The 21,167-nt window shown below is 43.3% G+C and overlaps 1 protein-coding gene across 2 annotated transcripts; it reads left to right on the top strand.

Annotated features, from left to right (window-relative positions):
* The first annotated feature begins 15,081 nt into the window (after nucleotides 1-15,081).
* Nucleotides 15,082-20,806, top strand: mycn (MYCN proto-oncogene, bHLH transcription factor). Of its 2 annotated transcripts, none has more exons than XM_033649383.2 (3): nucleotides 15,082-15,276; nucleotides 15,751-16,396; nucleotides 18,683-20,806. In XM_033649383.2, the coding sequence occupies exons 2-3, from the start codon at nucleotides 15,772-15,774 to the stop codon at nucleotides 19,459-19,461; spliced, it is 1,404 nt and encodes a 467-aa protein (XP_033505274.1). In that variant the 5' UTR covers nucleotides 15,082-15,276; nucleotides 15,751-15,771; the 3' UTR covers nucleotides 19,462-20,806. The 2 variants fall into 2 exon arrangements, with proteins under 2 accessions (XP_033505274.1, XP_033505273.1); XM_033649382.2 differs by having other exon boundaries at nucleotides 15,094-15,276; nucleotides 18,680-20,806.
* The last annotated feature ends 361 nt before the right edge of the window (nucleotides 20,807-21,167 follow it).

Raw genomic sequence — 21,167 nt, 5'->3', positions numbered from 1 at the left:
CATCAGTGTTCATCACAATAAACAAGTCACTTAGCAGAACGCTATCTCGCTACTTTTCTTCCCCTCAAACCCACATTGACTCTCTCTATCTCCAGCCACTCATCCCGCTGGCTTATGTTATGATTATATAAAATGCATTATCTGTTATCTGCGTTTTCTATCAAAACTACCCAACAGCTGCACTAACCAGTCAGGGGAAGTCACCTGTACAGTCCTTTCAGCACAACATCCGTTAACGTATTTACATAGTCTGTGTTGAAATACTCAGATGTACAGAGTGAACCTGCTTTTATGTTTGAGAAGGAAAAGTCTGTCACTTGTATGATATGCACAAACTGATAACAAAGGGTACTCAACCAAGCTGTTGTTCTATGCTTGTGAGACCAAAAAAAAGTCTAGTGTCATACCCTCTCTAAAATCTACTTTCACTTTAACCTAAATAGCACTTTTATGGCCACTCTGGGGCCGCGAAAAAATAGATATTTTTCATCTTACCTGTAGTGCTATTTCTAAATATAGAATGTTTTGGTGTCAGTTGCAGAGTGTTGGAGATATTGGCGCTAGAGATGTCTGCCTTCTCTCTAATATAATGGAACTAGATAGCACTTGGCTTGTGTAATGTAACCACTGTTCATACCGTGGAGGATTTTATTAGTAAACGGTAACTATAAAATGAAAGAATGTTTTGCTGCCTCTTGTAGCAGCTGTAGTCTGGGAAAAAAACTCAATCCACTGGGCCGACTGCCGGCGATTTTTAAGTCGAACGTTAACTTGTAATGTTACTCAATGTGAATCTATCAACACACCTTAAATTACACTGACAACTTTGACCATCACTTTAGTTTTTATATGACATACACTTTTAGTAATGAGTGGATCTAATTCTCACTCAAAAAGCATTGTGGATCGTAGTTCTTGTGGGCTATGGCAACACTAAACCCCTGTGCTTGCCTGAGAAGGACTAAATGCACAAACCTGCTATTTCTAAATATCCCATGGAGAGAGACTCTCACTGCAGCCTGTTCTACTTTGTTCTGAAAATGTTGGTGTGCAACCCCGTTCAGTGACGATAAACAAGGTGCAGACTGATAAAGAAGGAACAACAGTAAGTGCTGGACAGAGCAGTGAACAACCAACAAGCCCAAATTTCAGTACTGTTTGCAGTGGAAACACTAGGGTCTAGGTACCATGTCTGAAGGGTTACTTTTGGTTCCAAAGGTACCATACTGAAAGTGTTTGGTGGTACCATACATGGTGCCACCTGCTACCCTGTAACCATTCACACGCACTCACACAGCAATGGAACAACCATCAGGAGCAATTCAGGGTTCAGTATCTTGCCCAAGGATACTGGGGATTGAACCTCTGATCTTCCGATTAATGGACGACCCGCTCTACCTCTCAGCAGCCCATAGAAGCCAAATAAACAAACAGATTGTAAGATAGCTAGATAGTGTTTTTCATTTGAGCATGTCTTGCTTATTGGAGCAAAGTTGATTTAACTGGCTGTGTGTGTGGCCCCCACATCAACATCAGTTAAATAACGCTTCCTTCCCCTGATTCAAAACCCTACAGACTCACCAAACCCGCCATTTTTTTCAACAAAGAGCAACAATAGGCCTGTAAAACTGTCAAGGCAAAACTGAATTTACGTGTGACACTTTAAACAGTTGGACCAAATGTTTCTCTCTGAGCAAGTCAGGAGAGGTTTTCTGAAAATGGGTAGTAAGGGTCTGTGAGTGCACATGTCATTGTGATACAGTGCCTAACTGACTGTGGGTGAGCCGGCGTCAGAGCTCTCGCTTTCACTGCGAGACGGGGCAATGAAACCGACTGGATCGTGTTGCTGGTGCCCATGCTGTTAATCCATCACTGATATTGATTTCCAGTTGATCGTGAGGCCTCCTAATGATGTTCACCTTCAGGGCCAAGCTCATTGATTCATGTTCGTGACTTGATCTATAACTGGTAATGTGATCCATGCAACAACAGAGATGCACAATTACCTCCCATTTTACGCTCCAATGGGATCTAGTGATGGCTGAAGCTGATCAATGCAATGAATAAATAAACAGAAATCACTAATATGGGAAACAGTAAAGAAAGCAGTGAAATGAATCAGCCAAGTCACCAGAAGAAAATGTTGGCACTGAATGTTTCTGCAAACCATGAATATGTTACACTTAGTATATTGGCTGTCTTCCAAATATGTGTATTGCTTCGATACCCTTGGCTGGTTTTCCAGCGACTCTTGGACCCTTAATCGTTTGTGGTTTTTAGGGACAAAACAAGAGTGTTTTTTACAGATTTGTGACTCTTTTTCCAACAGTGTTTTTAAGAGACTTGTGGCTCTCTTTATACTGGCTTTTCAGCCCCAAAATGTGGGTGTTTTTAGTGCCCTGTCACCGTTTTTTCCAGCAAAGATAGTGCCATGATATGCTGTTGTTTTTTTATCCAGACATCACTACATTTCCTGCTGGGATGGTGGCATGAAAAGCAGTTGTTGTTTTTATCAAGATATCACTGCTTTCCCAGGAGGGAATGTGCCCCTAAAAAGGGTTTTAAGCCAAAACAATAACCACAGTCTTGTTGAAACATAAAGTTTTAACGAATCAGTTAGATCAGGGGTTCCCAACTGGTGGGTCGTGGGTCGATTCTGAATGGACTGGAAGTGACTCACACCGTTTAAAATTTGTGAAAAACACACGTTATTTTTAAGTACAGTGAATCTTTGGCACAGAACTTTTATTCTGAAGTGACGTTTCCTGCTGTAGAGTGAGTGACTAACGCCTTGTTTCCACTTACATATGTAACTGGTGTCTATATATCAAAATATACGGATGATGCCTCTAGTGTCCAAAGCAAGGAAGTGCATTTCTTTACGGTTGGTTAGAAACCTGATAGAAACCACCTGAAGCCATGGGAGAGAGGCTAATTTTTGAAATATTTGCTTGGATCATTACCGGGACAAAAACAGGACCTGCCAGGTTCGTGGCATGTTTTGTGAAATATTTAATTAAAAAGACGTATGAATGGCTGAACAAGTCATAATGACACTCTGACTGTATGTAATGTATAACCATATTTTAGCAGAATACTCAGCTCCACAATGTGTTAACACTAGATAAAAAAGATATTTCTAATCATACAAACTCACTTGACAATGAACACAGGCAACTGCTTTGAAGAAAATAGCCTGTTAGCTAAGCTAGAATACTGTCATACGGTCTCTCTGAAATCCACTACAAAAGTTCAGTTTTTTTAACGTACTCGCGGCAAACTCCAGACCCAAATATTACGGGGGTTTTGCAGGCACATTGGATATCAAAAAGATTACCATAGGAATGATTGAGCGTCCAGATGCCTCATCTCCATACATATTTGTAAGTGGAAACAAGGCGAAATGGACAGCCACTGGACCAAGACAGCAAACTAGCTTGATGACATGGCCAAATGCAAGTATGGTGCTGAATGTATTAGACTGTGTGGACCTTGAACTAATGACTAAGGCGAAATCTGGCCCTGGTGGCTAGACCAGTTGGGAACCACTGACCTAGATTCTAACATGCAAATGCAACATATCCATGGTTTGCCGAAACATACAATGCCACCTTTTTTTCTAGCAATTGAGTTGAAGAAATAAGCAGAGAACCAAAATCTAAGGACTGTCAGAATATATGTTTTGCCCTCTCTTCTACAGTGGTGGAAAAAAGTTTTCGGACACCCTTAAAATTTTACACAATCTCAAATATTATCATGAAATATTTGTGGAAAAATCTTTTTTGTGTTTCAAAAGGTGTGGCTGCATTAGACAGATACAAACAAATACAAATTATATTTTTTTGTTTATTGTTTACAAGAAAAACTAACAAAACTAAATTCTTGACAGTTTCAATATGTCAGTTCTCAACATTGTCGGTATCAAAGTCAACAAATAACAGAGAATGTGTTCAAAACTGAACAAAAAATAAATAAACCATCACATCATCAAATTAATATTTAGTAGTCCTGCCATTGGCACGTAGTAGAGCTCTAATCCTGGCTGGCATGTTCCCCACGAGCCTTTCACACTGTTGAGGGGTAATCTTGTCCAATTCTTCTTGAATTACTGCTTTTAATTCTTCTAAATTCTTTGGTTTATGCTTTGAAACAGACCTTTTGATAATCCACCACAGATTTTCAATGGGGCTCATGTCCGGGGATTGAGCTGGCCACTCTAAGACCTGGATACTGTGCTCCTGCAGTCAAGTTCTACTGGCCTTGGATGTGTGGCAAGGGGCATTATCTTGTTGAAACATCCAGTTTTTACCTCAACGGAACAGTGCACGCGCAGAAAGGAGCATGTGGGTTTCGAGAATGGTACAATACTTGGTAGAGTTCAATGTGCCATCACAGACAGTGAGATGACCAACACCAGCAGCACTCATGCATCCCCAAACCATGACACTGCCTCCACCATGCTCAACAGTAGGTACTGTACATGCTGGAGATAATGCTTCGCCTGGCCTTCTGCGTACCCTCACATTAGTAGGAGGAAGATAAAGCTGGAAACTGGACTCATCTGACCACAAAATCTTCTTCCAATTCCTGGCTGTCCAGTTCTTGTGTGCCTGGGCCCAACGACGCAGGGCTAACCTCTGTCTCTCATTGATCAGGGGCTTCTTGATAGCTTTGTAGGACCTTAAGCCATGATCTAAAAGTCGGCCACGTACAGTGCGGGTGGAACACTGGACACCAGTTTGGTTTGACCACTGCTGCTGAAGCTCCTGTGATGTCATTCGGCGGTTTTGCCTGCACATGTGGATCAGGATGCGGTCATTTCTTGCTGAAGAAACCCTTGGACGCCCAGATCTTGGTTTGTCTTCCAAGCTGTTGGTTCGTCTGTATTTCTGCAGAGTGTATCCAACTGCTGAAGGACTGCATCTGCACTTCCTGGCTATCTGCCGGCAGCTGTACCCTTCCTGGCTGAGAATCTTTATCTTCAGCCGTGTTTCCTGCGTTAGGTTCCTTGTTTTAGCCATTTTTGTGTCTGAAGAACTTTCAAATGTGCTGGCTTTATGTAGACACGAAGCTTGGCAACAAAAATTGTGTCTTTTAATAAAAAGAACGACCTTCATCACTGGTACCAAAATGACCCAATACTCAAAATTTCTTATGTATTTTTATGGAACCAATCAATTTTAAGTTTTTAATGGCTTTTTTGGGATTTATTTAGTATTTTGGCTGTGACTGTACTAAAAGAAATTGCACTTGAAGACCTAAAAGTGATTCTTAATGCAATATTTCACAAATGCATGGGGTGTCTGAAAACTTTTTTCCACCATTGTATATTATCTGTTTCTAATCTATACTTTCACTTCAACAAAAGAATGAGAAAACATATCGCCCCATCTCTGTGAAAGCTCCCACACAGAGAGGGGATGCCTGGTTGCCGTCAGCGTGAAATCTCTTAATGCATTCTTCACCTGCTCCACTGGCAGGTAACTGCATTTTTTCCAGTCAATGTGTCCAACACTTCCTTAACACCAACGAGCAAAGTGAACCCGCATCCTGGCTCACACTGAGATATGATACTGCTGACAGTACTGAATATTCTACCCAATGAAATATATCCATGTGAATTAGCTTGTGCGCCAAATGGATCATTACTGTAATATTTTCTGTTAGTTTCTACATATGGAGACATATTTCCCAAGAGTAGTGCGCCTTTATATCCATTGTCAACATTTGCTAATGTGACACAGGAAGGATTAACCTGGGTGGAATGGATTACTCCCGAGATCCTGGCAAAAACATACAGTAGCATTACTCAAGTGGAAAAAGTGATGTTTATATACTCCATGAATCAACTGATGTGCCGGTTTAATTGTACAGGTGGAGCTGTAGGTACTTAGACACAGTTTGAAGGCAAGATCTAACAAGACGGCAGCCACTTCCCTTCACACTTTCTGGCACCCTCAAAATCCAATATCAAAAAGGCCAAAATACTTCCTTGACAAGTTTACTCTTCCCAAAATAGACGTGATGGGAAAACATTTCCCCAAAATAGACATGGGAATTTTTTTTCTTCGCATATTTGTCATATTGGTTTATATTCAAAATAACTTAATGATGGTTGAGAGAATGTTTTGGTAGGGTTTGTTCACTGAGGAATTGCTATTACTGTAAGATCTCATAGAAATTCCTCAGGGATTTGTTGCAACTCGCTCCTGCTTCTCTCTACAAGGCCAAGGCTCTTGCAAAATCATGATGAAGTCATCTCTGGCAGTAACGTTACCATTGCAGTGCTTCTTTTTACCTGAATCATCATCTGAGGGTCATGTAGAGTCAGATTCTATACAGTGGGTGTCGGACACAAAGTAGGAATTATCTTTTCACTTTTAGAAGAATGCCCTTGAGCAACTTCGACAAGACACTGAATCAACAGAAAATTAAAACCACATGCATCCTTCCTGATAACAGATAATTAGATTTAAACTTCAAGGTATTCCTATCAGTTGCTACCAATGCCGATCACACAAAACTGCAAACTTCCGTTTTTATTACATTTATGTAGTAATAACTATCTTTCAACACTTTGCCCTCAAAAAAAAAAACTTGATCCATGATGTAAAAGTGGCACCGAAGCTGATGTTTGATTGCTGTTAAGTGGCTTTAGGGATAAAGTTAATGCCTGGTTTGGTTTGGGGTGAGGTGAAGGTGAAGGGGGTGGGTGAAGGGGGATGTGTAGGCTCCACCGTGTTGGGGGTGGAGGGTTTCGCTGGAGCTGAAATGTAATGATGTGGATCATGGACAAACACGGCCTCTTGTTGGAGTTGGTTTGTTTGAGGAGAAGATGCCACTGTGGAATCTGACCTGACATGATTAAAGAAGAGGAGGCTTAATGCCTTCCACAGGCTGAGTGAGATCGCAGTGTGCACGGCTCTGAGCTGCTATAGGGAGCTATTGGCTGGTTGACAAGCTTGTGTTGTGTGGGGCAGGGTCACGTATGGACAATAAACAGTATGGAACTGTATATTCTCTTTTATAACACTCTGATGTTGAATCTTTGAATCTGTTGTTTTAAATAGAACTGGATTATTCACACTTGAAAATACATGTTGAAATACCAGAATGATGAACACACTATGACTCAGTGATAAAAACAAAGCTGAGTTTCTGAGCACACAAAAACACACGGTTCATTTACAGTATACCGTTTAATGTGTCGTATATTGTTTGTAGAACCTGAGAAAATGACAGCTGCTCTTTGTTTGCAGTGTAAGACAGATAGTGATATTTGTGTCTGACAAATGTTTCACCACTGCAATGATGTTGTTTCAGTTTCTTGACTACTTGTACTGTGTGTCCAGATCATTGCATTTTTTTACTACTATTTTAATTGCTGGATTCATTCTTGTTCTGGAGAAGAGTGCCTGCTAAATGGATCAAATGAAAACTGTCACAAAACCACTCTTCTCCAGTGTACCATGCTTAATTCATCATTATGTAATACTGTATATACAAAAAACACAGAATATAAAGGGCACTGTCCTAACATATACACTCAGTTGCCAGTTTATTAGGTCATGCTGTTCTTATCAACTGTTCTTCCCAGCTGACATTGGGCGAGAGGCAGGGTACACCCTGGGCAGGTCACCAGACTATCACAGGGCTGACACATAGAGACAGACAACCACACACACATTCACACCTACGGACAATTTAGAGTCACCAATTAACCTGCATGTCTTTGGACTGTGGGAGGAAGCCGGAGTACCCAGAGAAAACCCACACTGACACAGGGAGAACATGCAAACACCACACAAAAGGGCTCGCCCACTTCGAACCAGGAACCCTCTTGCTGTGAGGCAACAATGCTAACCACCGCACCACCGTGCGGCTAAATGATATATAATATAAATAACTATGTTTTCACCAGGTTATAATAACCTGAAAATAAGTACTGTGTTTTCATTTCCTTAGAATCTACATATGGAGCAGGTTCTCTTCCACAGAGTTCACCATGTTGTTTCTACAGTAGCCCAGAATGGACAAACCAAACACTGGTTTTAAAGAGAGCTATTAGCATTTTCACGTCAGCCACCATAGTTCTGCTACACGCTTGGCACTCGTGAGAAGTTTCAATTCTGCTATCTCACTGATAGATGTCACTAAATCCTACACACTACACCTTCAAAGAAACTCGATGCTGATTTCTGGGTTTACACAGGACAAGAAAAGTGGACTCCTGGGTCCTAGTCCTGTGTTTGTTTGACCAAACAACCACTCTGACCATTTCTCCATGCGGACTGTGTCACAGTTCACTCTATGTCACCTGATTCCATCACTTTGAAGATTGTGGCAAGATGATAACCCTAAATTTGTTCCTTCTAAATATTCTTGTCTCGCTGTTTTATGGTGTGACGACACTATCTTTAAGGTCTGGTTAGGTTTCAGCACATAAAGCACTTGGTTAGGGTTTGGATGAGATTTGTTTTAGGTTAAAATGTAAGTTGAAACATGGAATCTCACCGGAGTTTTCGCAAGTCTGGGGTTACCAACTAGACCAGCGGTTCCCAACTGGTCCAGCCATGGGGTCCAGATTTCTCCATCGTCATTAGCTCAGGGTCCACACAGTTATTAAACTCAGTGTCATACTAGCGTTTGGCCATGTCATTAAGCTAGTTTGCTGTATCTGTTAAGTAGCTGTCCGTCAGTCACTCACTCACTCTGCAGCAGGAAACAGCACTTCAAAATAAAATGTGCCAAAACAGTGCCATTGTACTTCCGAATAAAGTGTTTCCATGCAAACTTGACACTTACACAAGTCACTTGTGGTCCATTCAGAATGAGGTTTTTTGTTCTTAACCCTGCCCCCCCTGTGATGTAACTGGGCTGGACAAAATAATAGAAACACCTATCAATATAACACAATACACCACAAGTTACAGCCTCCAAAATGACCGTAAAATTAAATCAGCACCTTTCCATAACAGCTTCAACAGCTTCATGAAGGCCGGATTTACTGCAGGAAAGTTGTAATAAACTGGCAACTGAGTGTATAGAAAATATAGAGTGTGTGAAATTCTTATAAACATGGCCATACTGTAATCCTGTGAGACAGTATACATGAGTTTATGTTCATATACAGAGCAGAAAATTGTCCATTTAATAACATTTATGACTGCAGGCTACATGCTTGTAAGAGTAATATAACCATGTAACGAGGTGGGACACAAGTTGGCCAGATAAGGCACTCTGTGGATTGAATGCCTTGTGTGTGTGTTCGGTTTCTAACTCTCACTGACTATTTACTATCTCACGGGTGAGCTGAGGTGATGTGATGACTGTATATAGCAGCTGCATCCGTGAATGTTTACAATGATAACAAAACTATGACATCAATGAACACACACATAAACACACAGTGATCCACACACAGCTCAAATATTGATAAGCTGTGCGTGCTCTCTAACCTAACACAGCCTGTCCCGATGTCACTGCAGCAGGTTTTTGCTCACAATATGCTTGTCTTTGCACTATCCACTGGGGTGACTTATGAATCTTTTATCAAAACTGGCCTAATTGCTTAACCATCCATGTCCCGGTCCAGTGGTGAATGGTGGGAGGGAGACTGGGGCATGCCATGACTGTCATAAAAACAACAGGCAAAGACGCCAGCATCGCTCCACCTCTGACAAGTCTGCGTTTTTCCCTGTCTCTCTGTCTATTTTTATAGGACTTTATTTACTTTAAGGTGGTCCCGCTGCGATCAGGGGGTCCTTTTATGAGGGAGACGGTGTAATTATCTGCACATTGAGCAATTATCTGATGAAAAAATTAAATTGTGGGACACTATGGGGGAAGAAAGTTTGCATTTTTATTTTCTTTCATGCCAGAAGAGGTTCCCTGATATGAATACAAATCAGCTATAACCAGACGTAATAATCACATCAACATCTGGGCAATTTCACTGCAAATCACTCAGCGAACGTGCGCAGCTTGTGCGTCTTTCCCTCTATTCAGTATTCCCCTATTCATCTGATTATTTTCTTAAGTGTTTACTCTGCTGGTTCACAGAAAACAAGCAGCAGTGCACAGCTTCCTGTCCTCACCATATCTGCCCGGGACACATAAAAACAACTTTCCCTTCTGTTCTCACTCCCACTCTCTGCCCTGTTTCACAGCAGAGGAAGCTGCTGCTGCTGCTGCTGAAGGGTCAGAGCTGAGCAGCCGTTTGAGAAAAAGTAAAAGAGCGAATGGACATGAGTCTGTGGGGATTTTTTTTCTGTGACTCCCCAAACCATGTCCCTAGTTCCTGGGAGCTGCGCAGCCTATCCCAGGAAACTCCCTGCTATTCCTACTCTGTGGACAAAACAGCTGCACGTTCTCACTTTTCGCTGGCTGTGGTTGTTTGAACTCATATGCTGAGACTATAAAGTGTGTTTCTGGTATTAAATGGTAATTTTACGAAATTCACAATGTAATTTACACCTTCACGTACACAAAGACATTGAATTAGTCTCTCCATATATCTCTATCTTTGAATCTCTGTTAGAATGCATTTCAAAGTGCTTTAAATCACACACAAGGCTCTGGATGGACTGGCACTGGAGTATATAACTAAGCTTCTCGCATCGTACCGTCCACACAGACCCCTCAGATCTTCTTGTCAGGGTCGTCTAGCTGCTCCAGAGTCCAGGTTAAAAACTAAAGGTGGCAGAGCCTTGGCAGTACCGACTCCTCGGCCTGTAACAGCCTCCCACTCAGCATCAGATCATCTGACTCTGTCCACCATTTTAAATCTCGCCTCAAAACTTACTACAGAATGGCTTTTCCCAACAACCGATACACTTATATTACTATTCTATTTATTAATTCGTTGTATTATTTCCTCTCACTGACTTGTTTTGTGTGTGTACGTATTGCTGATATGTGTATATGCATGCATGCACACATTTTTGTATATGTTTATGTGTTTATGTAGTAAGGGGGCGATAGTAGAGAAGAGTATCGCCATATTTTTGTGCGGCAATATCGTATCGTCACAGTGCTAAGTATCTTTTGAAATATATGAATTATTAATATTACAAATACAAATTAGACTTTATCAGTTGCATTTTCAGTCCACTGGATACATACAAGAGATGGTGACAAAGTTTTGCTTTAGGGACATAATTTACAGTTGGAAAAAGATAATAAATCGCAATATATTTTATCACAATACTCAGCATATTGCACATACTTAAAATTGCAATAATTTTGTATTTTGACTTATGTACTGTGATAATATTGTGTCAAGGATCTGTCTGTCTGTCTGTCTGTCTGTCTATCTATCCACCTATCCATCTATCCACCTACCTACCTACAGATTTATATCTATATATGTGTGTCTATATATCCATATATCTATCTGTCTATCAAATATAAAATCAGTCTATATCTATATATGTTTATCTATATGTCTATTTATATCTATCTCTACAAATAAAGTTATTATTACTCTACAACAGCATCTATATATCCATACATCTACATATATATGCATTTCCGTGTGTGCCTACACATATATTTATATCCTCCTGAGACCCGAGCTTTGGTTTGGTATGCATTTTTAATTTCTCCCAGCTATTTGGGATCAGTAGAGTCCAGTAAGTATAAAAAACTAAGCATTGTCTTTGTACAGGAAGTCGTTTTTGATGGGGATATTGGGTTTATTTTATAGCCACAAGTGTGTAATAAAGTATAAAACTGATTATTTCTATGCCTGAACACAAAACTGTTCATCTCAATGCCTGAGCATGGCTGTGCAAAAACTAAACTGTACATTGTTCATTTTGTAACACTGTATGAATTCTCCCTGCTCCATACTCCAAGATAGAAATGCCCTTCTTGTCTACAGGAACAGTGTCACACCTAATTGGCCTGTGTGAAATGCTGCAATAATAAAGTCCCAATGTCCACAACCAAATACTTAATTGGTCAAATTTGTTTGCAATATCAAACTATAAACATTATTAAAGACAAATAAACACATTTCAACCATAAAATTTGCTCAGATTTTGTACCTTGTGTACTTTTGAGTCGGGATCAGCTGCAGACTGACTTGTCAGAGATGGCGGCAACTTGTTTTTACATGGATTAGTTTGTGCTCTTATTATATGATTTATTATAGATATGAATATTTATAGATATATATGAATAGATATATAGATATACAGTACAGGCCAAAAGTTTGGACACACCTTCTCATTCAATGCGTTTTCTTTATTTTCATGACTATTTACATTGTAGATTCTCACTGAAGGCATCAAAACTATGAATGAACACATGTGGAGTTATGTACTTAACAAAAAAAGGTGAAATAACTGAAAACATGTTTTATATTCTAGTTTCTTCAAAATAGCCACCCTTTGCTCTGATTACTGCTTTGCACACTCTTGGCATTCTCTCCATGAGCTTCAAGAGGTAGTCACCTGAAATGGTTTTCCAACAGTCTTGAAGGAGTTCCCAGAGGTGTTTAGCACTTGTTGGCCCCTTTGCCTTCACTCTGCGGTCCAGCTCACCCCAAACCATCTCAATTGGGTTCAGGTCCGGTGACTGTGGAGGCCAGGTCATCTGCCGCAGCACTCCATCACTCTCCTTCTTGGTCAAATAGCCCTTACACAGCCTGGAGGTGTGTTTGGGGTCATTGTCCTGTTGAAAAATAAATGATCGTCCAACTAAACGCAAACCGGATGGGATGGCATGTCGCTGCAGGATGCTGTGGTAGCCATGCTGGTTCAGTGTGCCTTCAATTTTGAATAAATCCCCAACAGTGTCACCAGCAAAACACCCCCACACCATCACACCTCCTCCTCCATGCTTCACGGTGGGAACCAGGCATGTGGAATCCATCCGTTCACCTTTTCTGCGTCTCACAAAGACACGGCGGTTGGAACCAAAGATCTCAAATTTGGACTCATCAGACCAAAGCACAGATTTCCACTGGTCTAATGTCCATTCCTTGTGTTTCTTGGCCCAAACAAATCTCTTCTGCTTGTTGCCTCTCCTTAGCAGTGGTTTCCTAGCAGCTATTTGACCATGAAGGCCTGATTGGCACAGTCTCCTCTTAACAGTTGTTCTAGAGATGGGTCTGCTGCTAGAACTCTGTGTGGCATTCATCTGGTCTCTGATCTGAGCTGCTGTTAACTTGCGATTTCTGAGGCTGGTGACTCGGATGAACTTATCCTCAGAAGCAGAGGTGACTCTTGGTCTTCCTTTCCTGGGTCGGTCCTCATGTGTGCCAGTTTCGTTGTAGCGCTTGATGGTTTTTGCGACTCCACTTGGGGACACATTTAAAGTTTTTGCAATTTTCCGGACTGACTGACCTTCATTTCTTAAAGTAATGATGTCCACTCGTTTTTCTTTAGTTAGCTGATTGGTTCTTGCCATAATATGAATTTTAACAGTTGTCCAATAGGGCTGTCGGCTGTGTATTAACCTGACTTCTGCACAACACAACTGATGGTCCCAACCCCATTGATAAAGCAAGAAATTCCACTAATTAACCCTGATAAGGCACACCTGTGAAGTGGAAACCATTTCAGGTGACTACCTCTTGAAGCTCATGGAGAGAATGCCAAGAGTGTGCAAAGCAGTAATCAGAGCAAAGGGTGGCTATTTTGAAGAAACTAGAATATAAAACATGTTTTCAGTTATTTCACCTTTTTTTGTTAAGTACATAACTCCACATGTGTTCATTCATAGTTTTGATGCCTTCAGTGAGAATCTATAATGTAAATAGTCATGAAAATAAAGAAAACGCATTGAATGAGAAGGTGTGTCCAAACTTTTGGCCTGTATTGTACATTTATTGGACCTTTAAGTCTTACATGCTGTTTTTATCATCTTCTTTTGTCTGACTGAAAAACACAAGAAGCTGTCATTCTTCCTGCTCACAGCTGACGCTCAACTGGAATCCGCTCTGTAAACGTTTTCCCTGAATAAGTCAATATCAGGGACTGTGTGTGTGTGTACGCCTGTGCCTGCGCGCATAATTACAGATGCGCCATTCCCTCCTAAGCTGTCATTAGAAAAGGGAATGGGAATGACTCCAGGCTACAACCACCGCTTGCGGTTACGTAACACGCTCTTGGATCCTGTCTTATCCAGGAGACGGGTGAAAAACTCCCCGGACCTTCACAGCCTGTTGTGTGGAGGGAATATTCCCCTCACAGCCCAAGATGAGTTTCTTATTTTTTTCTCCCTCAAGTGGCCTTTTTTTAAATTTTCTGTTTGGGGGAAAATTCGACTCTGTGTTTTTATGTCTTTGTCTGTGTGACTCGGGTGATGGTGCGAGTAATCTGCTGCTGTTCCCTGAGTGTCCGTGTGAGGGCGCAGTGAGCCTTGTGTTCATCCAGGGATGCTGGTCGGCCTCAGACAAAAGAGAATAAGATATTTAGAGATCTACAGGAGAGCAGGAGAAGGGCTGTGTTTGAAGTATGGGAGTACATCTCTCTCTACAGTGCATTTGGAATTATGGAACACAAGTGTGTGTCCATAAGAGGCGATGCTTATGTTTTATTCTAAATTATTTTACCACAATAATTAACAACAGTTTGACTAATTAAGCTCAGTTAGTGTTTTTCTTTATCCAGTTAAACAGCATACCTCAACAGGGAGCATGTGTTGTTTTATAAGTGTGCAATATATAACTGTTATTTGAGGATAATGCATGTGTTTGTGTGTGGGGGGAAAATGTTGCCATTCACTTGGACAGTTCAAGCCCCCGGGGTCAGCAGCAGCATCCAGCCTGCTGCAGTGCCCTTGAGCAATCTGAGCAAGACCTGAGATCACTAAGAGCCCCTGGGTTACTTCGACTGCTCCAGAGCCGATCCTGGGCTGGCTTCCCAGCGGAGAGTTGCCCTGAGGCTGTCAATAACACACATTGTCTTTTTTTTTCCACGTCCCCTCTCTCCTTCTCTCTTCCCTTGCTTCCATTCTTGTTCGCAATGTTTGGGCGCATTTCTCGATTCACCTTGAAAGAAAGCTCCCAGCCAGCCTGTCTCCCGCGTCATCAGTGGCCTAAGCCGTATACCACTGTACCACCGCCCCCCCTCAACCTACAAGGGAGGAGTCAGCTTTCCTCCCGCAGAACTGAGTGTATAACACTCTGCAGCCTGCCACAATGTGTGTCAGAGGACTGTCTGTGCTCCCTAAGTAGATGACTGCTCCAAATCTGGTGTCTGTATTACTGACTGCGAGATACGAGAGAATTTTGGTTCGCACAATATCATCCCGAGTCAGGACAAGGTAAGCATCTCCACATTTTAGCGGTTAAATATAGAAACGTGTTATTATTTCCTCAGATGTTACACACACAGCTGAGTCTCTGTTTGGTTTGATTGTTGTCATTCCATGTGTTTTTCTGTAAACATGATATATATATATATATATATATATATATATATATATATATATATTTTTTGGTGTCCTAATCGCATTTTCTGGCATGTTTACTGAGTGGTGAGCCAATGCGCCGTTTTGCACACTTTGTGCGTCACGGTCACATTTACGCACATTCTCCTGTGAGATTTGTGTGGTTTTTTAAACCCCACTGTGGAGTAAGTGTGGAATCTAGTGGAGCAGACTGTGTGTCTGTGTGTGGGCTTTGACTCATGCTCTTTCTGCAGCGGAGTTTTCAGGTGTGATAGAGAGAAGAGACGGAATAGGGAGAGACACTCGTTGCTTTTTTGGAGACTTATGTGTCTTTTGTTCCTTTTACAGGTTTTTCGATTGTGGGATAGAATGCCGGCGATCATGAGTAAAAACTCCGATTTGGAGTTTGACTCCTTACAACCGTGTTTCTACCCGGATGAGGACGACTTCTACGTCTGTGGTCCCGACTCTGCGCCACCGGGGGAGGACATCTGGAAGAAATTCCAGTTGTTGCCCACTCCGCCCCTCTCCCCGAGCCGAGCCGCGCTACCGGGGGAGCCGGCGACTGCCTCCCCGGAAGCAGACCCTCTGAGCTTCGGCTTGGGGGACCCACTGGACTGGGCTTCTGAGCTGCTATTCCTGCCCGAGGACGATATCTGGGGGGCGTCCGACGATGGGGACCTGTTCGGCTCCGTTTTGGATACTAACCCCAACAACATCATTATCCAGGACTGTATGTGGAGTGGCTTCTCCGCCAGGGAAAAGCTGGAGCGGGTGGTCACGGAGAAACTCGGCAAGGCTATTTCCACTGCCGCAGGAGGCGGCAGGAACGTGTGCGTCAAGGCGCCGGAGGTTGTGAGCCGCAGCTCGGTGTCAGAGTGCGTGGACCCCACGGTAGTCTTCCCTTTCCCGGTGAACAAGAAGAACGGCAGCAGGGACTCAACCGGGACCGTTAACACATCCACAAGCCACGGGAGCGCTGCCAGTGACTCCGGTAAGAATTTAAAGACAAAAAGCTTTTGTTTGCGTTTTTGTGAAACTGTGGTGCCAAGAAAACACACAAAACCAAAATATAAGTTTTATTATCATCATCATCACCACAGTTACCACCATTAATACTGTTGATGTTGTTGTTGTTGTTGTTGTTGTTATTATTATTATCTTAATGATTGTTATTATTGTAGTAGTGAGTGGAGCTTGTTCATATGACTGGCCCAGAATCGGATTATCTCGTTACATTCCACTCACACACACACACACACACACACACACACACACACACATTGGAGTAGTGACACAGTGAACGAGGTTTATGTAATCAGCGGGCTCTTCATCCGGCAGATGGCAGTAAAATGGGGAATTGTGTGCCTTCCTGAACTCAGTTGGCATCTCAGCCAAACAAAAAGACACCACACTCTACTGACTGCAGCCGGACCCGGCCTGTAGGAGCAGAGGGGAGGGAGGGGAGATGAAAAGGTGTTCAATAATGTGATGAGCTGATAAGGTGTCTGGCTCACGGTGCCGTGAAGGCTTTCATTACGCATGGATTGAGGGATAATTTGCGCACAGTGGGTGAGAAATTGGCATTTATTTTTTTTGAACAGTCTGTACGAACTGCTCCTGAGTTCAGTTGATTACTAAAATTAGCTCGAGATTATGAACAAGAGGTACACTACAAAAGCACAAGGAAGGAGTGCCCACATCAACAAAAGCATACACTCAAGAATACACACTGACACACTCCTGTTTTTTTTCTGTAGGAAGCAGTTTAGATGGGGAAATGAGTGCTGTGTGTATTTAATCGCCCAAAGACTTCATCTCCCATCTATTACCGCCCGTGAGTTCCCTAAACAAACACTCACGAGTCCTTATCAGCGTGTTTTCGCTGTGAAACAGCAGTACAAAGGCCTCCAGCTTGGCACAGAGGGTAGACTCGGCCAGCCTTGCCAAACACCTCCTCCACCGCGAAGAAAGGAGGACGGAGGAGGGCCCTGGCTGCTTCTTTTAGGGGGGTGACAGCTTTGAACGAGCGCTCCATCTCGACAGCTGTCTCCCTGGCGCCGCTCCAGCTCCGAGGCTTAAAGGGTGGTGATCCGATCGCCTGCCGCCCCACCGCCCCCTGCGCGCAAGCGCCGCTCCACCGCGCTTCCGCCGCTCGCAGCGTTAAGACGCGTCTTTCTTTGTGCTGCAGGCGTTATTTACTTTCTCATCACAGAGGAGCTGACTTTACAGGCTGCACTGTAGGTTGGGCCAGTGTTCCCATTACCTCACCCCTCTCCACAACCCTGCTGCACAGCTGTAAGACAGTGGCAGAGAAAAGTGGCTTTAGGCTAATATTTTATCTCCCCAGGCAGACATCTTTCCTGCTATTTATAATCTTTCCAGCTCCAATAAATGAGCTGTTCCACCCTGAGAGTGAAACACCAAACAGCTAAATCCCAGCTTCACATGTGGTAAAGCCAGCCACGCCCCCTCATCCACCCAGCTGTGCCCAGCTTTGTTTTGATAGCAGCGCCAGATTGTGTGTGTGTGTGTGTGTGTGTGTGTGTGTGTGTGTGTGTGTGTGAGTTCAGTGAGTGTGTTGAGACAGCATCCCAGTGCAGCGGTGTCTGAAGTGGGTTACTGTAAGCTGTAAAATGCCACACTCTTCAGATGCTCCTGAGCTGATAATGAGCGCCATTATCACAAAGGCATTTTAACTGGGCCTCACACTCTCTTGCCTCATGATTGGCCACTTCCTCTCATCTTCAAAGGCGCCAGTCCGTGATAACTCTCAGCTGCTCAGCTCCACTCCAGCACAGGTATTAGGAGGAAGAGCTCAGCAGGAAAAAGAAGCAGGATATTTCTTTTCCCCCCTACTTCATCGGAGGTCAAAGTTAAAGTGAAGTTCTTAATGCCTCGCGCACCGTCAGCGTGACTGAGGCTGCAGTGATAGACCCAAGGCATCAGACTAAAACTGTCTCGTCTCACCGGAGAAGATTAGGAGAAGTTTTGAGGGAGGGATAGAGAATGAAAGGCAGAAATCCAGCCTGTCTGCTCAGCGCTGAGACTGAACGTGTCAACGCCTGTAGAGCAGATTAGTTGAGGAGTGACTGACACTAAGCATTAAGAGAGTTTTGCTTATGCAAACAGCGTTGAGCAACGCTTTGCTCCCACACACACTCTCCTGATCTCACTCTCATACATACCTGTCAGCCGCTGGTACATAGGTGACATAGTGGGAATACTTGGTGTGTCACAGCGATTAAGTCACTCACATTCTGTTTTCTTTTCCCAGAAGAGGAAGATGATGATGAAGAAGATGAAGAAGAAGACGAAGAAGAGGAGGAGGAAGAGGAGGAAGAAGAGGAGGAGGAGGAGGAAGAGGAGGAGATTGATGTGGTTACAGTAGAGAAGAGGCGCTCCACAATCAACAAGGCATCCCCCATGGCGACGGGTACAGTCACCATCTCTGTGCACCCCAAGAGCCAAGACGCCAGAGGGATCGTCTCAGCATCCGGCGTCGTGAGTCGGTTCGTCAGCCGAGCTCCTCAGGAGCTGATTCTGAAGAGGAGCTCGGTGCACCAGCAGCAACACAACTACGCAGCCCCCTCGCCGTACGCCTCAGACGACGACCCTGCCCCACCTCCAAAGAAGCAAAGGACATCAGATGCACCTCGACCTCCCACCAGAACCATCTCCTCATCCTCCTCATCCTCCTCCACATCCTGCAGCTCAGTCGCCAGCAGTTCGTCGGGGCCACGCAGCAAGCGCAGCGCCAGCGGAGACAGCAGCCCACGCGGCAGCTCTGACTCAGAGGACAGCGAGCGCCGGCGCAACCACAACATCTTGGAGCGCCAGCGCCGCAACGACCTGCGCTCCAGCTTCCTGACGCTGCGCGACCACGTGCCGGAGCTGGCGCACAACGAGAAGGCGGCCAAGGTGTTGATCCTGAAGAAGGCCACCGAGTACGTGAGCTCATTGGAGACGGAGGAGATGAGGCTCCAGCAGGAGAAGGACAGGCTCCAAGCCCGCAGGCAGCAGCTAATGCGCAGGCTGGAGCAGGCTAGGACTCGCTAACAGACAACCACTACAACACAGAAACACTCACATATACCCTGGATGACCCCCCCCTCCCCCTCCCTGCCTCAATTCAGTCTAAAACACAGTTAGCCGCACACACACACACACATAGGCCTATACACTTAAGCACAGACACATAGGCCTGCATATCTGTCGCACACACACCAACATCTCAGAGGACGTTTTTCTTCAGATGCTGACACACACCTTGGAGGAGCGGGGCGGGGGGGCACCAGGGGGTTGCTCGGACTTTCACTGCCGCCACTTTTTTTGCACATTTGTTGACGTTAAGAATGTTTAGGGTTTACTTTTTCAATCCAGTCACATTGAGGAAAGATAAAAAAAGAGAAAAGAGAAAAGAGCGAGGAAGGAGGAAGGAGCGAGGACACACCTTTGTCTCAGTCTTCCCTTCCTCTGGTTTTTTATATCATTTGTATCTTGTTTTTTTTTTTGGTTTTTTTTTTTTGGTTTTTGTACTCACTGTGACACCAGCCTGGAATCAGGTGATTCCCACAGGGACGGGTGTTTGAGGGCACTTTGCTTGGAGAGTTCACGTACAAGAAGCAGTGCACACTTAACTTTGCCTTCACCACTGCAACAACAAAAAAAAAAAACTGAAGAGACTACGACGACTGAGGCGTTCATGGGTCACATAAACGTTGCCACTACAGGTTCTCTTTCTCTCACTCCTCTCTCACACTGGTGCTCAAACCAAGTCAGTGGATGTATAACTGTGCACCTTGCTAGCCGACACTTTTGTATATAACAATAGTGTACAGACAAAAAATACACTCAGATCTGCCTTGTTTTGTAATACATTTTTGTCCTTGTTTTTTATACATGTCAGGAAGCTGCCAATAACTAGACTGGAAGTTTATATACCTTTAAAAGTACTGTAAGGCCTCGATTTTTGAGAGTCATGAAACTTTGTAATATAACAATATATTGTTTTTTTTCCTTCTCTTTTTCTTTGTATTGTATCATATTACTAATTCTACACACCTTTATGCTTTTAGTGTGAACCTGATACATACTAAATTTGATACTTATATTTTCGTATGAAAATGAGTTCTCGGTAGATATCACTTTATCTCGTCATTTTTGTTTCTCTTCTATCTCAAATAATTCTTTTGTACAGCAAAAATGCGTTCTATCCTCATGTACCTGGCCTTTTTCTTTCTTCCTATTTTGTTTATATTTGTAACTATCGGGTGCATAGAACTGGGTAAATGGATATAAGATGTTTGTTTTTTTCACTTTTAAAATGTACATTTAGTGCTGCAACTCATAGCACTTTGAAATACCTCATTTTGAAAAATAAATAGACATCATAAAATCCTCACCTCTCGCCTCCTCGGATGGTTTATTGTCGAGCTCTCACCCTTTGACCCCCTCTCACCCTTTCATATCTGTTTATTTTCCTATTTGCCTCCACATTTCCGTATTTGTTTTGCCGCTCTCAAAGACTCATCCTGACAAAAAAAAAATAAAGAGAGTGTCTTCTGAATCCTCTCTGTCTCAGCACCCTGCGGCTACCTCCCCCTTCTGTAGCCTCTCACACCCACCCACACACACACACCTACGCACACACACACTTCAAGTGCACCGGAGCACACACTCTCTCGCTCTCTGTTTCCCTCTCTCTCGCCGACACAGCCCTTCCTACTACATTGTTCAGGCTGTTGCCATGGAAACTGGAGCAG

This window comes from Epinephelus lanceolatus, chromosome 13 (genome assembly GCF_041903045.1).
Source record: "Epinephelus lanceolatus isolate andai-2023 chromosome 13, ASM4190304v1, whole genome shotgun sequence".
Classification (NCBI taxonomy): Eukaryota; Metazoa; Chordata; class Actinopteri; order Perciformes; family Serranidae; genus Epinephelus; species Epinephelus lanceolatus.
Note: the sequence above shows the minus strand (reverse complement) of the source record. Positions and strands in the feature narration are given on the sequence as shown.